The sequence below is a fragment of the Condylura cristata genome, unplaced genomic scaffold (genome assembly GCF_000260355.1).
Source record: "Condylura cristata isolate star-nosed mole 26May11 unplaced genomic scaffold, ConCri1.0 scaffold00057, whole genome shotgun sequence".
NCBI classification, from domain to species: Eukaryota; Metazoa; Chordata; class Mammalia; order Eulipotyphla; family Talpidae; genus Condylura; species Condylura cristata.
In genome coordinates, this window is record NW_004567158.1 from 601,321 (window position 1) to 611,845 (window position 10,525).

The 10,525-nt window shown below is 61.8% G+C and overlaps 2 protein-coding genes across 2 annotated transcripts; one reads left to right on the plus strand and one right to left on the minus strand.

Annotated features, from left to right (window-relative positions):
• Positions 1–684: 684 nt before the first annotated feature.
• On the plus strand, positions 685–3,219 carry RPL10 (ribosomal protein L10). Its single transcript, XM_004695234.2, has 7 exons — positions 685–976; positions 1,080–1,125; positions 1,849–1,907; positions 1,996–2,103; positions 2,226–2,364; positions 2,777–2,939; positions 3,017–3,219. The coding sequence occupies exons 2-7, from the start codon at positions 1,103–1,105 to the stop codon at positions 3,167–3,169; spliced, it is 645 nt and encodes a 214-aa protein (XP_004695291.1). The 5' UTR covers positions 685–976; positions 1,080–1,102; the 3' UTR covers positions 3,170–3,219.
• Positions 3,220–3,816: 597 nt separating this feature from the next.
• Positions 3,817–8,745, minus strand: DNASE1L1 (deoxyribonuclease I-like 1). Its single transcript, XM_004695192.2, has 8 exons — positions 8,628–8,745; positions 6,724–6,933; positions 6,311–6,399; positions 6,147–6,233; positions 5,216–5,316; positions 4,978–5,090; positions 4,652–4,900; positions 3,817–4,575 (listed from the first exon to the last, which is right to left on the minus strand). Exons 2-8 carry the CDS (start codon positions 6,856–6,858, stop codon positions 4,432–4,434), a joined length of 918 nt encoding a protein of 305 aa, XP_004695249.1. The 5' UTR covers positions 6,859–6,933; positions 8,628–8,745; the 3' UTR covers positions 3,817–4,431.
• Positions 8,746–10,525: the final 1,780 nt, after the last annotated feature.

Here is a 10,525-nt window from a genome sequence, read left to right on the forward strand (position 1 = left end):
CCCAGCAGTGCATTGCCTGGGATTGGCCCGTTCTACTCCCCACTGTCTCCTGGGAAAATGCTCACCCCGCCCCTGGCCTGTACCTGAGATCTTGTGTGCGTAGACAAATCCCTACACTGTCCCCGCCAGTGTGTGCGAGACCCTCCCAGCGACACTAGGAACTGCTGACCCCAGCCGCAGCCCCGCCGGCCGCCGAGGGCGCCGCGCTCGCGAGTGGGCGGGGAGGTCCGGCGAGCCGGGCTGGAGAGGCAGGCCCGGGGCGGGGCCAGAGGCGAGCCGCGGCGCGCTCCGCCCGGGCGGGGCCTCTTCCTGGCTTTCCCTCCCCCCGTTAACCCGGAGCGACCTGCAGCTCTTTCCTCTGCCGGGTCAGGGTGGGCGGGCCGGCCCCGGCGGGCATCCGCGCCCGGGGCTTCTCCGGCTCGTGGCGGCCGGCCGGGGTGGCCACAGGCGCTGCCCCAGAGCCCAGAGACGGGGAGAAGGCGCTCAGCTCGCCGCGAGCCCGCCAACAAGCCGGGGGTCGCGCTTCCCGCCCCGGCTTCCCGTGAACAAAAGGACGCGGCCGGAGAGGCTCCAGCGCGGCACCGGCCCGCTAGGCTCTGAATACAGCACCCCTGGGCGCACGCGCGCCGCCCCCCGTGAGCACTGCTGGCGGGCACTTTCGTTGTCCCACCCCTGGAACGCACGTCTGGCACAGTTAAGGCGAAGCAGGCGAGAGCGCTCGCCCAAGATGGCTTCCCGGGGCGGGCGCCTCGTACCGAGGTGGCGAGGCCTCATTCGCTAGTCTGGCGCTGTCTTGTTCTGCGCATGTGCTATGCCACGCCCTGACGCAGGCGCAGACACCTATTGCGTCTATGATCCGGACGCCAGATAGAGCGTCCTCACGCCTGGCTGAAACTCTATGGTTGTTAGGGCGTGAAGATAGTCGGCGTATATAAGGCCAGCGCGGGCGTGAGATCGCCTCTTTGCCTTCGGCGCGGTGAGTAGTGCTGGCTCAGATCTAGTGCGCGCGGCGCTTGTTGTTGCTGCCCCCTAGTTTGAGTCCGGGCCTCTTTTTCTGTTCTGATTTTATTTTCTCGCAGCCGCCCAAGATCCTGGTGTCGCCATGGGCCGCCGCCCCGCTCGGTGGTAAGTCGCAAGTCCGCGCGAGGTTCAGCTGGGAAAAGGGAGGGAAATGCTGCTGGCCACTTCGAGAAGTCGTCGGGTGGGACCTCGCTGGCCACATCGTCCCGTTCTGGAGACCGCAGGTGGCCCCCGCTGCCTTCCGGGCCCTTCCACACCTCTCCGTGCCGTGTGCCCCGCTTTCCTTTAAAACTTGGTGCCGCTCCGTGGCGTCTCCCCCGCCCCCCTTTTGTTCTGGTGGCCGATTGGCCCAGGGCCGCCTGTGTTGTGCCAGTGTTGATCTAGAAGCGTGTCCGCCTTGCATCTGGCCTTGTGTCCTGGACATTCGCGACCTTTCGGGCTTGATTCCCTCTCAGGCCTTTGTGTGCCATCTATTTCCGGACGACGTGCCGTGCGGTCCCGTAAAGTGTCCGGAGCCTCGTGTGCCCGCAGGGGGCGCCTGCATCCCTTCACGTGGCTGGGAGGCGGGCGCGGGGCACATGCGACTCCGGCCGGGCTGCAGCTGAGCTCCTTTTCAAAGCGTTGGCCTTGGCGTTTGATGCCCCTGTGACTTTTGTCGTATACTTGGCGACCATGTTTAGCTTTCGAGCTTCCAGAGATAGAGACCCCCTGGAGATAAACGACTATTCATACCGTTTCCCACCCTTTCTTCCGTCCTAAAGGGGCCACTCAGAAGTGTTGCCTAGTTTGCTTGTGAATAGCTCCCAACCTGGTTTTCTCCCTCTGCAGTTACCGGTATTGTAAGAACAAGCCGTACCCCAAGTCTCGTTTCTGCCGAGGGGTCCCTGGTAAGTCCTGGGTGAGCCCCAAGCAGCAGTGGCTGCACTGACCTGTGTGTGTGGCACCCCACGTGCACTTAACCTGAGCCTTTTTCAGATGCCAAAATTCGCATCTTTGATCTGGGGCGGAAGAAGGCAAAAGTGGATGAGTTCCCGCTCTGTGGCCACATGGTATCTGATGAGTATGAGCAGCTCTCCTCTGAAGGTGAGGCAGCACTGCCCAGCTGAAGCCACACGCACAGAACTCCCACAGCTAGGGGTCCCAGGGTGCCGGAGTCCTGTGCTGCCATTTCACCCAGCTGTCTCCCCCTCCCTCTCTCCCTCCAGCCCTGGAAGCTGCCCGTATTTGTGCCAATAAGTACATGGTGAAAAGCTGTGGCAAAGATGGCTTCCATATCCGGGTGCGGCTCCACCCCTTCCATGTCATCCGCATCAACAAGATGCTGTCCTGTGCTGGAGCTGACAGGTAAGGTGAACCCCACCACAGAACTAGGCCCAGGCTGTAGAGTGGACGGCGGTGGCACCCATCCTCCACATCTGAGCAGTGGGTACTCCAACAGGAAAGGCCTTGGACTGCTCGGGGCAGGTGCTTGCAAGGAGCCATTCCTGCTTTGAGCCAGGTGGTGGCCATCTGGCAGCAAGCAGGAACTGGTGCCTTGCGCGACTCTGCCACCTCTAACTGAGGTTCGTTTTCTGCAGTCAGCTAAGCCGACCGTGTCCTCCTCCCGTGGGGCCCGGTGTGCACTGGCTGCACACAGCAGCTTCCTCGGTAGTGTACGCAGCCTGTTGATGGTGTGGGTTGCTCTAAGGGACCTTGGAGACAAGTCTTGGGGTGGGGGGGGTCCTTCGTGTCTGACCACGTGTTGTCCCAATATTAGGCTCCAGACAGGTATGCGGGGTGCCTTTGGAAAGCCTCAGGGCACCGTGGCCAGGGTCCACATTGGCCAGGTCATCATGTCCATCCGCACCAAGCTGCAGAACAAGGAGCACGTCATCGAAGCTCTGCGTAGGGCCAAGTTCAAGTTCCCTGGCCGCCAGAAAGTAAGTCCGGCTGTGGCCTGTTGTGCCCTTCCTAGCCCTAGTCCCCTGGCCTTCTGGCTGATTTTTCTCCTCCTCAGATACATATTTCCAAGAAGTGGGGCTTTACCAAGTTTAATGCAGATGAATTTGAAGACATGGTAGCCGAGAAGCGCCTCATTCCAGATGGCTGTGGTGTCAAGTACATCCCAAACCGAGGCCCCCTGGACAAATGGCGGGCCCTGCACTCCTGAGAGCAAGAGCTGCCCTTTGGTGATGCAAATAAAGATTGCATTCTTAACTAGCTGTGTGTCTTGGCATTTGCCTTTGTGGGGCAGTACATCGGGGTGGGGGTGCCTCTGAATCCTGTGGTCATTTTTCCTGAGCAAAGGCAGCAGCAGCAATGAGGGAAAAGAACGGGAGGGGTAGGAGTGGACTGGTAAGGGGCCCGGCCCTGGAGGCCAACTACAAAGTGCCCCCTTTGGCCTCAGCATTCTGTGCCCTGGTCTCCCAAGGGCTACTTTGCTGCGAAGAGCTGAGGGGTGACGGCCTGGGCACCAGCCAGGTGGGTGGTGAGGGTCAGACCTGCCATGCTGAAACAGCCTTCATCTGTAGCCATTTCTGAAGTCTGAAAGTAGCTTTGTCTTGGACAGATGGTTCTAGAACATACACTTAATTGCCCTCGTGCCCCACCAGCTTTTCTTAATTAAGCTCTGCTCTTGGGCCGTGGAGCTGCGTTGCAGTTGCTCCGCAGCACCTGTGGGGCCTGAGCACTGCACCTTGGTGCAGCTGCGCTCTGCCCAGCCAGGAGGGAGGCCCCCCGCGGGTCTTGGCCTTCAAGGCCAGCACCTGGCATGTTCTCATTCCTTGGTGTGAGCTTCGACACTGGCTGAATGCATTGTGTTTTGGAGAAGGTTTATTGCACACAAGAACCGGGCGCAGGCCAGAGGTGCGGGACTGAGCGGGTTCACCAGAGCCAGTGGGGAGCGGGACAGGCAGGTGGGTGAAGTCCACTTTCGAGGAGGGGGCAGCGGGGAGAGGGCTGCTGCGCTGTGGGTCCCTCCCTGGCTGGGATGGCATTGCCGCCTGCACCACAGGGAGGCCTGTCCTGCGTGGAGGCCTCTGGCTCCTGTGCTCGGGACAGCCGTTGGGCATCTGCACATAGCACCCTTCCAGTCCGACTTGGTCCTGTGTGCATTCAAGTAGCTTTACTGTCTGTCTGTCAGAATAAAAACAGGATGTTGTGATTCCTTTTCCTGAGCCCTGCAGTTCAGCCACGGTCCCCTGTGCTCTCTCCCCACTTCCCTCAGCCCTGGAGCCTACTGTGATGGCCCGAGCCCATCTCCGCCTTCTCTTCTACCTTCTGGTCCAGGCCTGGGCCCCGCCAAGCCAAGCGAAACTACCGTTCTAGGGGCGGAGTGAGCCCCTCAAGAATCGCTGGGGCCACAGGGCAGCACGGTCAGGAGGCCAGGTCCCGAAGGCAGTGCAGCTGTAGCCACGTCTACGGGCATCGGGGTCAGGCCACCAGGTCCAGGGGTGGGGGCAGGAGTGGCAGCAGCAGCGACAGCAGCAACAGGCTGGCCAGGCCGAAGGGCTGGAGCCTGCTCGCCGCCTGGCTCAGCTCCACCTCCACAGGGTAGTGGTCGCTGATGTTGAGAGCCTGGAGGCGAGTGCAAGGCGTGTGTATGTCAGCCCAGGGCCTTCCCTGGGCCCTGTCCCCTCAACCCTGGCTGTACCTCCGCTTCGCTGAGCTGGAAGATCTCCGGGAAGCGGAAGGCGCCCGCGGCCTGCAGCAGGTCCCGGGCGCGCTTGCCATGCAGCACGATGCGGTCGTAGGCACAGTGGGTGCTGGCCCGCACGGTGGTATCCTCCTCATCGCTGATTGCCCAGTGGAAGCCGGCCTGAGTCCGCAGCATCAGCTCACCCAGGCGCTTTTTGGGCAGTGAAGCACAATCAGCGTTGAAGTCCCCGAGCAGAATGACGTCCTGGAGAGGGGCAGCTGTCAGGCAGTCGCCAGGCTGGCCCAGCCTGTCCCTCGAGTGTGCTGCCCGCCCGGCCCTACCTTGCTCTGCCAGTGCCGGGTGACATCCAGAAAGACGTCATGCAGGGCGTTCAGCTCCTTCTCCACGGCCTTTGGGGTGGTGTGCAGCGGGACCAGCACCACACTGGGGAGCCCTACGAGGCCGGGCACAGAGGCTGCCACCCACCCAGGCCCCTCTGGGGCCAAGACCTGGGCCAGAGCAGCCAGAGACCCCTTCCCACCCACCTGGCGGCGCTGCCACCCTCCACTGCCCTCCTACCATTGCTGGGCAAAGTGAAGTGGGCCACAAAGGGCTCCCGGGCGAACAGGTCATCCTTGTCGTTGTACACATAGGACTCCAGGACGTTCGTCTTGCGTGACCTGGGGGTCGGGGCCCAGGAACAGGGGACCCATGGCGCTGGTTTGGGGCTGGCACTGGGGAGGGACCCTGAGCAGCAGCCCGAGGGGCAGCAGACCTGCCCCCCAAACTGTTTTTCAGTCCACTGGGCGCTGGGTTAAGCCACATACATGAGCTGCCTCACACTCAAAGCTGGGCAGCCATCGCCACGCCACAGCTTGAGTTCACCCTCGTCACCCCACGGAAGCCCCACGCCTGCTGAGGCCGCCCCCTCCGCCCCCGGCCCCACTCTGTCTGGGCAGCAGCCTCCTCTGGCCGTCACTGAGCAAGCACTTCGGGGCCACCCACAGCCGGGGGTCGAGCAGCACGTCACTCCTTCCCACAGCTGCACAACAGGCAGCGTGAGTGCGGCCACCTTTGGCTGACAGACCCAGGTCATTCCCTTGGGGACATCGGTGCCACGGCCAGCAGTGTTCCTGTGGGGATGCATGTCTGTCCCTGCTCGTTTGAGGGAATTCAGATCTGGCACAATTTCACGACACAAAGAAAAGGGCCCCTTGTCCTCTCGACCCAAAGGACTTGCCCCCAGGGCCCAAGGGCTGTTCCTGGAAACTGGGCCCATCCGAGACCCACAATGTGGCCTCACTGGCCCTCTTCCCAGAGACCGCAGCCACTGTGACCACTGCCCCAGGATCTGCCCCGGCAAACGGGGAGGGGTTGCAGTGGGCATGAGGCTCAGCGCGTCCTGAGGAGCAGGGAAAGTCCCAAGTGAAGCGTGCAGGAGATAGGCTGTGAGGAGGCCGCCCTGGAGGGGCTCCCGCTGGCCCTTGCCCCGGCCACCCAGTGCACTCACCGGTACACGTACACGTACTTCTCCATGTACGTGCTCCGCCCCAGCTGGGGGCTGCTCAGGTACTCATAGGGCCCGGAGTCACCGAACCTGCCAGGGAGGGAGAAGCTGGGCTCAGGCCCCGAGGTCTGCGCTGGCCCCGGGGCTGGCCCACGGGCCCTTCTCACCGATTGAGCTCTCGAATCAGGAGGCGAATGGCGCTGTCCGAAGAGTCCACCACCTCCTGCAGCACCATGATGTCGCAGCGCGCCACAATCTGCGCACACAGGAAGGGCTGAACGTGGCGTCGGGGGTGCCTGGCCCTGGGGACCCGGCGCTGGCACAGCTGAGCGGCCAGGTGCGGGGCTGCGGCCCACCGAGAGCGGGCACTAGAAGGGACCCGGGAGGAGACTGGGTGCAACGCCACCTGCACTGTGCCCATTCCACAGAGGGGGAGACTGAGGCCAACGACAGGGAAGGAGAGTGCGCACATCTCTGCACCCATGTCTCGGGAAGCCCTCTCTCTTCGGGGACAGGTCGCTGGTCAGGCGGGGTTGGAGCTTTGGCTCGTGGCCCTGAGGGGCTGAGGCAAAGAACCTACCGGAACCAAGGTGTCCATCACATGCTCCCTGGCCACCTTGGCCAGCGTCAGGCGCTGGGTGTTGAAGGCGCAGATGCGAAAAGCTTCACCTCCCGCATCCAGGAGCAGGAGCAGAAGCACAGCTGAGAGGTGCATGACTGTGAACAGGAGGCTAGGGACCTCTGGAGGGGTCCAGGTCGCCCCAGGGTGCTGTCGCAGCCGGGCTCAGTTCTGGTTCCAGAAGGACATGGGATGAAGCCCATGCACACGGGGGTGCACACCCCCGCTGGCCATGTGGCCATGCACAGCACCCACCTCTTCCCCAAAGGTCCTCTGTCCCCATGAGACACCAGCTCCACTGTCCCGGCACCCCCTTCTGGGACCCGCTTTCTGCTCTCTGTCTCTGTGAATTGGTGCCAGTGAGGTGAGAACATTTGCCTTTGTTACTGGCTGATTTCACAGAGCACTGCACCCCCAATTCGATGCGTGTTGCTGCAGCCTCACATGCCCTCCCTTTTCAAAATGTATTTAATTTATGCACACAAGAACTGGCGTGCAGGGCCCTCCCCGGTGGCGCAACGGGTTATGAAGCTCTCTGCAGCCATAGCAGCAGAAGTTCGATCCCCAGCCAGGGAGGGACCCACAGGGTGCAGTAGACCCCTCCAGACCCACCCGCTGCTCCCACTGTTATCTCTACTCTGTCTATGGTGAGTCCTCTCAGTCCCCTGAACCTCTGGCCTGCACCCCCACTTCTTTTTTTAAGATTTATGCACACAAGAACTGGGGTACAGGCCAGAGGTCCGGGGGGTGTGAGAGGACGCCCCAGAGACAGTGGGGCACAGAGCAAGGAGATGGACTGAGACCCACTGCTGCGAGGGCAGCGGGGAGACAGGAGGGGTCTGTCGCGCCCTGGGCCCCTCCCTGGCTGGGGATCGCACTCACACCGCAGTGGCCGGCAGTAGCCTGATGGCGCTGAGACGGAGCCCTGTGCCACGGGGCAGGCCCCTCTCGCATGCCCTTCCTTTTCAAGGCTGAATAGCATCCCATTGCGTGGGAGGCGCGCACGCGGCTGGCCCTGTCAGTTAGTGGGCACTCAGGTGGCCGCCATCTCTTGGTCACAAATCATGCCCCAAGCACAGGCGTGTACAAATGCTTGAGTTTCTGCTTTCAGTTTGCTTGGCTGGACACCAGGCACTGTCTGTGGAGCGGCCACTTCAGAGATTCCAACTTTTTACCACGAGTAGCACCGAGGCCCTCTCGCCGCCCTCCTGAGGCGGAATCTTCACGACAAGCCCCAGCAGCATGACTGCCTGGCTGGGGGAGCTCTCAGAGAAACCACACCACTGCAGTGTGAGGGAGCCTCTTTCCCACACCACAGAGCCCCCGACTTTCTCTCTTGGCTTATCTTGGCCTCAGGCTCCTCTTGCCCTGCCTTCAGGGCTCAGCTCGGGAGCTCGCAGTACGGGCAGCTGTGGCCAGGTAGCCGAGCCCCTCCACCTCTGCCAGCTCCCGCCTGTCACTGCTCCACCTGCCCCTCAGGCTCCCTTCCCACCAGGCCCGTGCTGGCCGCCTGTCTCTCCCCTCTGCGCACCTCACCTCGCAGGCTGGACGCAATGCCGTTTCTCCCCGCCACCTGTTCTGTCCCTCAGGCTCGTTTGGCCCCTCACTGGTACCTATTTTGGGATGTCTGTGCGTTCTGGATGGCACTGGGCTGGCAAGGACAGGCTCGGAGGCTCTGGGCCAGCGGTCTCCAGAGGGGCCAAGGGTAAGAAGCGGCTGAGGTGACTGTTCCTTGCCTCAACCAAAGCCCGGCCCAGGCTGTCAACACCAGGCTTAGGTCCAGCCCTGCCTTTCCTCTAGAGCCCCTCCCCAGGGTGGGGCTAACGCCCCCCTCCCCCGCCAGTGTGCCCCAAAGGCTCCCGTACCTGTGCAGAGGGGCTGTCTCCACAGTGGGCCCAGCTGGGAGCGGAGCAGACGTGTCAGGAACCGGCCGTGCTGGCCTGGGCAGCGTGTACTGAGAAGAGGAACAGGCTGGCTTCCTGCTTCCAGACACACCCCGTCAGGCCCCACCTCAGCCTTAGGCAGTGCAGCTCTGTCCCTCCCCTGCTCTACAGGGAGGGCAGTCCCTGCTGGAAAAGACTTTTATTGTGCAAGCATTCAAGCATTTACACTGTTGAATAAGTCATGAAGTCGGCACATGAGCCATGTCAGATATCAAGTGTCACTAAAGTCAAAGCACAAGTCACTTTGGGCAAGAAAATTAGACAATGCCCTGTGGACTTAAGGACACAGCCCGTGGTTAGGGAACAGATCCCCGGGCGGAGTGCCCCAGCCTAATCTGAACAGCCGGACACACTGGCCAGGGACCGAGAAACTGAAAGTCTACAAACGGCATGTGGACCCTGTGAGCCACAGAGCACCTCGACAGAGCCCCTGGCCTTGGGCGCGCGGCGGCACACTGGAATTGCCTGGAAGCAACCAGACTGTGCCCTGCAGCTGGCCGCAGCCTGCTCTGTGCTCCTGTGGCCAGGCTGGCGCCCAAGAGGGCCTCTGCCTGGACCAGGGACCTCTCTGCTGGGACCTGGCTTGGTCACCTGTGGACTACGCCTGAGGACTTCGAGCTGCTGGACCCCGCAAAGCATTAGTGCTAAGGGGTTGGGGCGCTGGCCTGGTTCTCCTGCCCCTGGGCCCCGCTCACGCTGAGGCTGAGGCTTTCAGGTCACCCCGCATTGCCCAGTTGTTTGTTAGTTTGCGAAACTAACAAATAGCTTGATAGATATTGTGGGAAAGACCATCCTATGTAGAACTTGAACTCTGCTCACCTGGCCTGAGAGCAGCAGACCTGCCCCAGCCCTGGTGGGACCGCCTTTCTCCGCCGCAGGGGGTCTGCACTGGCGGCGACCAGGCTGGGGACCGCGACGGGGGCTGAGTCACAGAGTGACTGAGTGAGTGGCGGCCACCCTTTAATAAGTGGTTGCCTGTGCCAAGGGCACGCGGTGGCCGACAGGGAGCTGGCGCCATCTGAAAACCACCCCCCCCACACACCCCGTGGCTCCCAGGCCCGGGGTCCAGCGCTGGGCCCCACCCTGGCGTTGGGTGGGGTGTGCGGAGCTTGGGCCCTAAGGTGGGACCAGAGCCTTCAGTCTAGGCCCTGGGCCTCGGCGCCAGTGTGACTGCTCGCTCCCCAGTGCCCTGGGTACCCCCAGGATACGGCAGTCAGGTCAGGGCAGTGGAAGCCAAGGGGAGCGCCAAGAAGGGGCAACTGGGGGAGCTGGTCGGGGCTTCAGGGTGGTGTTTGTCCTGAGGTCAGCGGGCTGACGGCCAGTGGGCAGCACTGGCCAGCTAAGGGTGGCGGGTGGTGAGGAGCAATGAATTTGTCCTTTAAAAATAAATACTCAGAGGGCACAGGACTTTCTTTTGGGGCGATGAGCATGTTTTGGAGCTAGAACTGCTGGCTGACAACAGGTGGGTACGTCACCTGGTGCTCTAGCACATTAGGCGTTACCTCACACATACCTATACTATAATTACGGAATCGCCTCATTAAGTGAACCTGCATGTAATTATGTAAAATGACATAGCATTATGTAAATGACGTAGGCCACAAACACGAAGTGTCCTGTGTAGTACAAAACGCTATAAAATACAGCCAAACGGTTAGCGCTACATTAGATGAATTTTATTCCATAAAAACAAAGCCGGGAATGCTGTCAGCCACGACCTTGACCAGAGGTAGGTAAGCGAGCGGCCTAGCTGCCGGCGCGCGCAGACGCTTCCAGGCGCGGAGCAGGAACTCGGGACTGCGCAGGCGTGGGGCGGGGCG

What these genes read in the sequence shown, in the direction of transcription:
- RPL10 (XM_004695234.2), top strand. Translation starts at nt 1,103, where the DNA reads ATGGGCCGCCGCCCCGCTCGGTG. An exon ending in GGCCGCCGCCCCGCTCGGTG is followed by an intron (nt 1,126 to 1,848) that starts GTAAGTCGCAAG and finishes CTCCCTCTGCAG; the next exon opens with TTACCGGTATTGTAAGAACA. An exon ending in TTTCTGCCGAGGGGTCCCTG is followed by an intron (nt 1,908 to 1,995) that starts GTAAGTCCTGGG and finishes AGCCTTTTTCAG; the next exon opens with ATGCCAAAATTCGCATCTTT.
- DNASE1L1 (XM_004695192.2), bottom strand. Translation starts at nt 6,858, where the DNA reads ATGCACCTCTCAGCTGTGCTTCTGCTCCTGCTCCTGGATGCGGGAGGT. An exon ending in TGATGGACACCTTGGTTCCG is followed by an intron (nt 6,400 to 6,723) that starts GTAGGTTCTTTG and finishes CTGTGTGCGCAG; the next exon opens with ATTGTGGCGCGCTGCGACAT. An exon ending in CTTCACTTTGCCCAGCAATG is followed by an intron (nt 5,091 to 5,215) that starts GTAGGAGGGCAG and finishes CCGGCCTCGTAG; the next exon opens with GGCTCCCCAGTGTGGTGCTG.